Here is an 11,545-nt window from a genome sequence, read left to right as displayed (position 1 = left end):
ACAGAATAACTTTGATTAAATTATGTTGTGTTTAAATGCGCCTCAACTTTATACTTGTTTGTTTTTTTAACTACTTTGATCTTAGCATAGTCTTATGTAGATGAAGGGAGCATCCGGTGTATCAAATTAAAAGCCTGCTACCTTTGATAACTAATTTAACCTTTTATTCAAAGTTTAAATGTCATTCAATCCTATATTGGACCCTGAGTAGCTTTCTTCTATATTGGATCCAGGTTTCCAAGTTTAGAATTATATACTCCTGTATTTAACTCAAGATTTTAAGTATTTATAAGCTTCTAGTATTGGACCTATGATTCCTCATTTAAATTTTCTTTCCTCCTATAGTCGCCGTCACATAAAATTGGCACCATGATTTTTGTCAAAATTTTCTTAAATATCGACCGCGTTTATTCAAGATCATGTTTTTCAATGAGCGGAAATAAAATCCTGTCCAAATATCCACTACTGTCCTACCTTTTATTGTGTTTGCATGTATAATCCTGACCTGATTATTTACATTGTAAAACCGCCATCTTGCTTTCTATGAGGATCCCCTACTTCATAACATTCCTTACTCTCCGGTAATATCATTGTCATTGATGATACACTTTCCCGCGCTTTTTTCGTAAAGATGACGAAAAGCTCCTAGAGACACATGCAAATGTAGAGCACGTGGAACTCCACGGCAACACTTTCGGTAATAACAATGCCAAACAAAATAATCTTGGATTATGTAAAGGTCAGGATTATACAGTGCAAACACAATAAAAGGTAGGACAGTAGTGGATATTTTGACAGGATTTTTGTTCCGCTAATTAAAAAACATGATCTTTAGTAAACGCGGTTGATATTTGAGAAAATTTTGACAAAAGACATGGTGCCAAATTTACGTGACGGCGACTATAAAGTGGACAGAGTATTTATAAAATAGAATCACTTTCTACTGTAATAAACCTCTTGATTTCATATTGTGATTTGTTTCCTTTCTGTTTTGACCTATGAATACAATATTTTTATTTGCTTCTTTACTGTATTGACTTCCATTTCCGTGGTTTTATTTGACCCTTTTATAACTCTTTATAAATTTATGGGTCCGATGAGCTTTTCTTGATTAAACTTTACCAGCGGTGCGTTTCAAAGTCGGGGAAGGTGACCGTGATCACATGAAATTCAGGTGTTTATATATTTGGACATGACTTGACATAATAAACAGCAACATATAGGTAAGTCTCTAATTTTCTGATGAACTGTACCGGAAATTAAATCGCCAAATTCATTTAAATTTAACTTTGCATTTGAAAATTTGAACAGAACGTTCTATGTATTTTCTTAATATCAGCAGGACATTTGTGAGAAATAAAATATGAAAAAAAGAAAACTTGATTTTGCTACCCAAACGCGTTTTTTTTCTTCTATTGACCGCCATTTAGAAGGTTCAATAGTGTAAATAGTAGTAAAACAACAATAGATGAATGTGAGATGATATTAAATGGAGGCATGTGAAGGAGAAAATTTCATCTACCATTTCTTATCCTTGTTTTGAAATAACAGAAACCTATTTAAAGATGTACATTATTAATACTATATGAGAGCTATCAGTTTGAGTATTTGCAAGAGACAGTGTCTCACCCAGAGTTATTCCAAGGGAATTATTGTCAACAGAGATGAACACTGAAATAAGTTTTTTCTAATGACAAAGGGGACACTATTTTTGCATAATGCTTTTATACAACTATGCCCGAGGGAGATCACTTTGTATATAATGTGTGTCGATTATGATGTCTAAGAGGAAATAAAAGGCTATCTATAATGATGCTCAAAAGCAAATCTATCTTTGACAATAGTAAAACCCCTAAATAATAACTAAGTATAAATCATAATGATGTCAATGGGAATCTCCCTTTAAAATGATGCATAATGCACTGATGAGTTTTGTGTAGACGAAACGTGCGTTCTGCGTATAATTCTTGTAATGACTAATGGTGGTATCCTTGGTGAGTTTATATATAATTTTTGTAAATCATAATACATTACAAAAATGATTTTCAATAGGAATTCTCTTTGTCAATGGGAATCTCTTTAACGAAACACATGTAACCGATAAGTAACAAATGTTTAAGGGGAATCTTCATTTACAGTGCTGACCGAAGGGAAGTTTTGCAATGAATAAGCCATTGTTACATACTGTCTCTTGATTATGTAAATGAGGGACAAAAGATACCTAGGGAGATATACACTCATAATTATAAACCAAAACACAACGTACAAAACTAAACACTGTGTTTATGAACTATTTGTTGACCTGCAGTATGTCCACAATATCTTCCTGAATCGACCATCTACATTTCTAAGGAAATGAATAGGTCATTTGTCTCAACTATTATTGTCTACATACTTTATCCGTAAGTGTGTGTTCTTACAAATCTGATAAACAAATCTATGAAGATACTATACATAGAATGTAATTGCTTGCTTCCAATTTATTGATTTAATTGTAATGTATTGTCCATTAACAGTTGTTCATCAGCTCGCATTAAAGTGATTCATTTGCATAAAATAGTTTAGCATCGTCATAAAAATGAAAGAATCACACTGAAAACGATGAATATTACTTAAAATTAAAGGACAAAGAAGCCCGCAGAAATGATAGATGATATATTGAACAATTATCAATGTGACTTGAAACAAAACAAAATAGTGACTGTCATATCAGTCAAAATCTTTTTTGAATGTCAACAATGATGATGGATTTAATCTGTTTTACAGTTTAACGTTTTTAGTTTGATGTGAGTGAACATAAGTTAAAACACACCAGTTAAGTAGACCTTTCACCAAAGAAATAGATGGCAAATATTGTGGACGTTGAATGTACAAGTTAACTACACCAGGTGCGCAACTCGACAACTAGTTTTTCCTCAGTGATGTATGAGGGAAAATTATTTCAAAATAAATAAATAAAAACGCTGAAACAACTAAATAGGACCAACAGTTCATCCAACAAACGGATAAACATATTTATCTATCTTGAAGACATGTTTTCTTGATCACCTTTGAAGGACTTTTCTATTTTTAAATGCGTTATCATAATTGAAATTCAGCAATTTACAGCACTGGACATGATAAATCTCAATTTTCTTTTTGCTAAGATCGAATAACAAATCCACCTTTTTAACCAAGTTTATACAAAGACCCGCCTACAATCTGGAACCGGCAATTACTTTAAAAAATAGAATAAAAACAAAAACAAATGTAGCATGCCGTTCAAAATCGTGGTTCAACAAAACAGTTTAGGAAGGGAGAATCCAAAATTTTAGAATTCTGAGAAGCGTGAAACATCTCCTACTTTCTCATTATGTATGCACATAAAACATGTGTGCAGACGTCTTGAGAAACACATATAAAATAACCCAAACGATACGATACAACATTCGGATTTAAAAAATTGAATAAAACCATGCACAAATTGAAAGCAAATCTATCTAATTTGCCTGTAATATGTACTTAATTGAATTTAATATCTATAATAAAAGAATTTCAAACATATACGTGAATTTACGCCTGAGACACAATATTACACAATAAGATAATGCATTTATTTGATAGAGAAAACGGGCACAGATTCAATCTAGAGCATCTGTAAACCTAAGCTATGTTATTTTCCTCCAATAAATGAAATCAGTTGTTTGGAAAGAAAATGTAATAGCTATTGACGTAAAGAGAAAACTTTATACAAAAAATACCGAAATTAGAGGAAAACTCAAAACGGAAAGTCTGCAGTCAAATGGCAAAACCAATAGCTAAAACACATAAAAGACACCAAACGAATGGATAAGAACTGTCATATTTCTAAGTTCGTTTTGGTTGAGCCACATGTAATTAAGTCGGCTTTTATCTCAAGCATTTCTAATGTTATTTGCTGTCTTAACAGCGTCTCCAAAAAAATATCGTTAGCAAACACAAAGCTAGATTTACCTTGTCCTTGTTGAGTATAAAATACAATGGCATCCCTGTAGCGCCTATCAAGTTTAGCCTTAAGTTTAAAGGAATTACAGTATGTCTTACTTGTTTTATCAGACAAAAAAGACTGATACATTGTCAAAAGTGCAGACGTTACAAGATAAAATTGAGAATGGAAATGGGAAATGGGTCAAAGAGACAACAACCCGACCAAATAAAAAACAACAGCAGAAGGTCACCAACAGGTCTTCAATTTAGCGAGAAATTCCCGCACTCGGAGGCGTCCTTAAGCTGGACCCTAAACAAATATATACTAGTTCAGTGATAATGAACGACATACTAATTTCCAAATTGTACACAAGAAACTAAAATTAAAATAATACAAGACTAACAAAGGCCAGAGGCTCCTGTCTTGGTACAGGCGCAAAAATGCGGAAGGGTTAAACATGTTTGTGAGATCTCAACCCTCCCCCTATACCTCTAACCAATGTAGAAAAGTAAACGCATAACAATACGCACATTAAAATTCCGTTCAGTTCAAGAGAAGTCCGAGTCTGATGTCAGAAGATGTAACCAAATAAAATAAACAAAATGACAATAATACATAAATAACAACAGACTAGCAGTTAACTGACATGCCAGCTCCAGACTTCAATTAAACTGACTGAAAGATTATGATTGCATCATATGAACATCAGACACAATCCTTCCCGTTAGGGGTTGAGTATCATACCATTATAACATATATGAAAAGACCATCATAACATATAAGAGACTTTTTGTCACGTATAACGTTCCTGTCTATAATTTCAACTATTCCTAAATGCAAAATTATACGCAGATTGATCAGTGGATTTTGGTCTATATGACAAGTATGTTGTCAGACATGCTGCGTGGTACACTGCATTAATGAACAAAATTAATTATCTTGCTCTATTCAATTTATCATTTCATAGTCGCATGCTCTAAAAGCAGCATCTTTAAGATTGACTAACCTTTCAGCAGATGAAAATGTATGTAATGTTTTCATTCTTTTATGAGACTTTTTTTTGCAAAATATATACTTTGATATATCGTGATCATTATTTTTTGGCAACTAACAATCAGATAAATCGGAATTTGTATCTGGTGTTTCATTCTCAGCTGCAGAACATGATACTGATTTTAAATTCTACTTACTTGTGTAGCTTTTATAACATGATATAGGATACCTAAATACGGGTATCTCACTTGCTGTTTCATTGCAGAATTCATTCAAATAACTGAACAAATCATCACGTCTCTTTTCTGCAGCATTTATTCGACTTTTTCGTCCAAATTCTGTTGATTTTGTTAAATTGTCCATTTGATTGAATTAAAAACAGATCAAACACACCTGAAAACCAAACAAACCCAACAGTGATATTCACTTTCCCCGTTAAATTAAACAAAACGAATACACAACAATACCAAACAACATAAATTAATCACAAGGCTTCGGAAATTATAAAATGAACAAAATATGCTTGAAAATGACTACAAATAACCTTCGCTAAATCGCTTAATGTGGGACTATAATTAAAAACCACAACAATGTCGGTATATCTGTGACGAATATTCGGACTTGAAATCTGTATAAAAAGCAGATATTTAGGCAAATATTTATCTTATTAGGAATTAACTTCAAAAAGTAAATCGGCTCGATTGAAGGATTATACGGCGACTTTAATGTTGTGCCTTTAAAATACACTTAAACTGCACGCGCAAATAATGCTAGATGAAAAACGATGATATTTCAGTGTAATTTTTAACCATTTTCAGATGCATAGAGCATTATATCTAGCACTGTTTGGAAATGCCCTTACAGTGTATGAAGTTCAAGAATAACTGTATTTACCAATTTCATTCACAAAATATTTTTTAGAACGGGTTTGTTGTGAAATTTGACTACCGAATCAGCAGTGGGGTATTCGATGCAAGTTGGGTAACGTCAGTTAAGGCTATTATTAACGTCATTTGTACCACATTTGATATTGACGACAAACATTTTTCTAAAGCTGAATAATCGATAAACAATTTAAGACCTTAAAATTCCATGAGGTATTTAGGTAATTTAAAATCGTTAACTAAGTGACTTTTTCATCATTCGCCGCTCCACTATATGAAACATTGATACATTTCCTTTGCTAGTACAGACCTAACTGTAATAACAAATGTTCGAGGAAAACAATTCTTAATGAAAACGAACATAAAACCATAACATATATTATTCAAATAGTGATACCAAATTGCTCGCAATTTTTTTCAGTCGGTTTGGTTAAACGTATAAAAAATATATCAAACAATTGTCGTGTGAGTTATATTTGGTTAAGACAAATCAATGTATAAGTATGACATAGAAATTACAGGCTCAAGTTCATCCAGAAATAAAGTTCTCACATTGAGATAAGGAGGTGGTAAATACCAATGTGATATTTTAAGTTAATGACGCACTGACAACGTCAAGCGGTACAACATTAAAAACGAACAAGATAAACAAAGAATAATGAACCCTTACAAAAACGATTGCGATCCTGAACCATTGTGATATCTGTCGTGTTACTGCTTGTAAAATATGTTGAACATAGTATCACGTTATAATGAAAATGTAATCAAATTCGTAAACAATATTAATCAGTCGTGTTTATTTACAAACCCTTAGCCTTGACTTGTATGTTTTCATTTTAAATGTTGTTACACACTTACGAAATTTTAATATACTAGTACAACTATTTACCAGGATAAATTTATTTAAGATTATTTATAGTTTCAAAATGTTATAATTAGGTTATCATTCAATTGTGATATTGCGATAGAAGCGTATTCACACATTATACAGCAAAATCTTGTGTGTAAATACCGATAACCAAATTGATAGCGTCATGTGTTTTGAATTGCTTTGTTTTGTTGCGTGATAGAAAACTATGATGGACTTTATTTTGTCAAGTCTCTATGTAAGTTACGCAGGCAAATTTCATTCACATCAATTTCACGTGAATTTTAATTCATGTGAATCTCACGTGAATTTCACCTCAAACGAGCTTATACGTGAAACTCATGTGAAATCAGTTTTTGTGAGTTTCACGTGAATCTCATGTGAATTTCACATGAAAATCACGTAAAAAATTTTCATGCAAAATCCACATGAAATTTCAAAATAGAGTATTTCAAATAAAATCTATATTTTCAAATTTAATTAAAATCATGAAAGATATCATTTTTTTTGTTGTAAATTTCACGTGAAATTCATGTGAACATTTTTACATCAGATTCATGTGAATCTCAATTCACGTGAAATTCACATAAACATTTTCACGTGAGTTTCATGTATAAGCTCGATTGGGGTGAATCTCACGTGAAAATTTTCATTTGAAATTCATGTGAAATTCATGTGAGCAAATGTTGCTTGTGTAGTTACTTTGTTCAAAGCGTTTAACGCAATTTCCATAAAGTATATTTTTTGTATTTATCTTTAAATAGCATGGCCGTTACTTTTCGCACAATGTAAAGTTGGCAAACCTGGATTCATTTTTTTATCATCGTAGGACAATGTTACCCTTTGAAAATACTTGCACAAAAAACAGGAAAATAGATAAATCAATATCATAATCAATATAAATAATAATAACTGTTTATTAATCTAAGAAATTGAAACTCTTATTAGTATGTTTAAAACAAATGCCAGCATTCGTGTTTTTTGTTTACCTTAATATTTCAGTTGTTTAAGTTTGCATGCATGTTTTTTTAAATACTTATTGGATATGACTTGATTTTGATTTTTTAGTGTCTAACACCTCCGTTGGGCTATTCATGGCTGCTAGTTTTTATTGGTGGAGATAGCCGGTGTTCCCCGGGAAAACCACCGACCTTGGATAGGAAAACTGACAGTAAATTGGAGTCGAGTATATATTGGAATGTTATCTGTTGAATACGAATATAACCTTATGTGATTTCACTGTAATACGATATAAAAATAGACACATACAGTTAAATACACTAATTTTTGTAATGTCCTGTATTTTAATATAAATATAGTATTGTTTTGCCCAGTAGAAAACAAACGTGTTTTTATGGTTTTTTTTTTCTATTTTAAAACATGACATATACTTTTTGAATTTTAAAGGTGATGACTGTGTTTGGTTACATCATGGCATATGAAGATGATGTACAAAAGTGCCCTTTCCCGCCGCAATGCGATTGTCATACCTTCGGAGTACTTCAAGAATATTGCCAGGACAAGGGATTGACAGAAGTTCCTACTTTAACGGCTACATCCTATAATGGAACATGGTTTGTAGACCTTTCGGATAATAACATAACATCACTAACAGCAAATGCGTTTACTAATATAGAGTTAAACACGTTATGGATATCGAACAACAACATTATTTACATTGACATTGAAGCATTTTCAGGATCAGACGATACGTTGCAGTCATTACATTTAGGTGGAAATCAACTAATTTCATTGCCGATAACACTTACTCGTCTGTCTAAACTTTCCGATCTACAAGTCCAATATAATCCTATGAAAGATTTAGATACGAACATCCTTATGAACGTTTCAACAAATCTTGAGAAACTATCGTTTGGTTCAATCAATATGACAAAATGGCCAACATCTATAATGGGTTTAAACAAACTTGTGGAATTGAGTGTATACAATGTTTCTATGGATTCATTCCCTATCAACGCATTTGAAGGATTAGAATATTCACTACAGTTTTTACAGATCCAATCTACAAACATCAGTAGGCTTCCATTGTCAATAAACAAACTATCAAAGTTATTTACCGTATTAATCAACTACAATGTGAACTTGAAGGTTCTTCCAGAGGAGATCTTTGAAGGACTTAATAACATTCATTATATTGTTATTCAGGGCAACGCGTTTTCAAACTTCTCAGCTATTTATAAAGATTCTTCTAACATAAAATCATTTGCTCTTCAGTCTGATTGTATATCAAATATAACAGATGCAGTATATCCAGCTAAAATGCAACCTAACTTATACGAAATAAGCCTTGTTCTTCCAAAACTACATGACGTGCCTAACGCTCTTAGTAATATGCCGTCCTTAAAACAGATTGAAATGTTTCAAGCAAATTTATCAATTATTAGGGCAGGTGATTTTTCAAACTTGCCATCATTGATTACGTTAGAATTGTCATCTAACCCGATATCCGTGGTGGAAATAGGGGCATTTGCAACAACGCGGTCATTACAAGTGCTAAATTTAAGGTACACAAAACTGAAAACAGTTCCTGAAGCAATTAAGAAAACAAAACTGTATTCGATGGACTTGACAGGATGCAATGTTATATGTACATGTGAAGGTCTTGGATGGATGAAACAGTGGCCAACTAGAAATAGTACGTTTATTAGTGGTGAATGCACTAATTTGAATATACCAATTTATGAGTTCCAACTAAAATATATACCTAAATGTTAAACATTAAAAAGTAGAGGAGCAAAATTGTTAATGATTATTTTACTTTTAAACACCAATTTTGTGTTATTTACAACAAGAATAAGTAAAAGACTATGCTCAAAATCTTTGGGTAGATATTATGTTTCAATATAAATATATAGTTCTTTTAAAAAAAACAATCTTTTGTTGTCTTAATATACCCCAAACTAGTCACTTTGGTAATAAGTCATACCATTATTTTATATAAAAAAACGTTTTGATCAGGTTAGTAAATAAACTACTTTTTTGAACATTGAGTGAGTAGTTACCGCAATGATAAAAACGAAAATAAATGTTTGACTGCAAGGAAATGTATGGCATTGGTAGTCTAGGGAAAGTAGTTTGCTGTTAAGCGAGGATTGAAAAAAAAGTGTTTTGTTTGTTTGTTCGTTTTTTAAATATGTATTATAAAACATTTTAATTTGGGACTTATATATATGGAAATTAAACAGCTGCTTATGATAACGATAATCCTATCATTTAGAATTGAGAAATAACATGAATCCAATTATCTATTCTGTTACGATATTTGCCTATACTACTCTGTCAGTTTGCATTATCACTAAGATAAATTCATATACTCTAAAGACATTTTGATATCACATGGAACAACCTTTTCCTTCCATTCTGTCATTTAAATTTGTCGTAAAGATATTCTTTTATACAATGCAGATATCATGATATAAAATGCAGCAACCATTTCGTATTTATACTTACTATTTTGCGATATTGCGTTATCATAAAGATACATTTATGCTATAAAGACATCTTTGAATATTATTGAGCAACTTGATTATACCATTTTGTCACCTCATTTTTTTTTATAACAATTATGTCATGTTACTATCTTATTACATACTTAAAATTTCCAAAGATCTTTTAGAGTATATACAATCTAACTCTCTTTCATCTTGTAACAGTATTAAAACATTTGACTTTTTTACTCTTTACACAAGTATTCCACATTCCAAACTAAAAGACAAATTGAAAGAGTTGGTATTACTTTGCTTCATAAAAAAGAATGACCAACGTAGATACAAGTATCTTGTCTTAGGGGGGGGATAAATCCTACTTTGTAAAGAATCACTCTGATTCAAACCAAAAATTCTCTGAAACCGATATAATCAAGATACTTGATTTCTTGATTGACAACATATTTGTTACGTTCGGAGGACGTGTTTTTCAACAGACTGTCGGCATCCCAATGGGAACAAACTGTGCCCCTCTACTTGCCGACTTGTTTATTTATTATCATGAGGCTGACTTCATGCAGGAACTTCTTATGAAGAAAGATTAGAAGTTAGCAATATCCTTTAACTCTACTTTCCGTTATATAGATGACGTTCTTTCACTAAACAATTCAAAATTTGGTGACTATGTGGAACGCATCTATCCCATCGAATTGGAGATAAAGGATACTACAGATACAGTTAAGTCGGCTTCATATCTTAAATTTCATCTAGAAATTGACAATGAGGGTTTGTTGAAAACAAAACTTTACGACAAAAGAAATGATTTCAGCTTTCCAATTGTGAACTTTCGATTTCTAAGTAGCAACATTCAAGCAGCACCTGCATACGGGGTATATATCTCCAATTGATACGATATTCCCGTACTTGCATTTCCTATCATGATTTTCTTGATAGAGGGTTACTGCTCACAAGGAAGCTATTAAACCAAGAGTTCCAAATGGTGAAGTTGAAGTCATCCTTTCGTAAATTTTACGGACGCTATCACGAGTTGGTTGACCGTTATGTAATAACCGTTTCACAAATGATATCGGATATGTTCCTTATGTCGTTACTACAATCCCCTTCCCTTTCATGAATGTGACCTACCGAATTAGACTATATACCGGATTTGTAATCACATAAGCAACACGACGGGTGCCATATGTGGAGCAGGATCTGCTTACCCTTCCGGTATGGTTTATATTTATAAATTTACTGTTTACACATTTTTGAATTTTTTGAAATACTAAGGCTTTTCTACCTCAGGCATAGATTACCTTAGCTGCATTTGGCAAAACTTTTAGGATTTTTTGTCCTCAATGCTCTTCAAGTTCGTACCTTACTTTTTTGGATTCGAACGTCACTGATG

At 32.1% G+C, this 11,545-nt stretch overlaps 1 protein-coding gene across 1 annotated transcript; it reads left to right on the top strand.

Annotated features, from left to right (window-relative positions):
- The first annotated feature begins 8,122 nt into the window (after positions 1-8,122).
- On the top strand, positions 8,123-9,427 carry LOC134701783 (leucine-rich repeat-containing G-protein coupled receptor 5-like). Its single transcript, XM_063562908.1, has one exon. The coding sequence runs from the start codon at positions 8,123-8,125 to the stop codon at positions 9,425-9,427; it is 1,305 nt and encodes a 434-aa protein (XP_063418978.1).
- The last annotated feature ends 2,118 nt before the right edge of the window (positions 9,428-11,545 follow it).

The sequence above is a fragment of the Mytilus trossulus genome, unplaced genomic scaffold, assembly GCF_036588685.1.
Source record: "Mytilus trossulus isolate FHL-02 unplaced genomic scaffold, PNRI_Mtr1.1.1.hap1 h1tg000343l___fragment_1__unscaffolded, whole genome shotgun sequence".
Taxonomy (NCBI): Eukaryota; Metazoa; Mollusca; class Bivalvia; order Mytilida; family Mytilidae; genus Mytilus; species Mytilus trossulus.
Note: the sequence above shows the minus strand (reverse complement) of the source record. Positions and strands in the feature narration are given on the sequence as shown.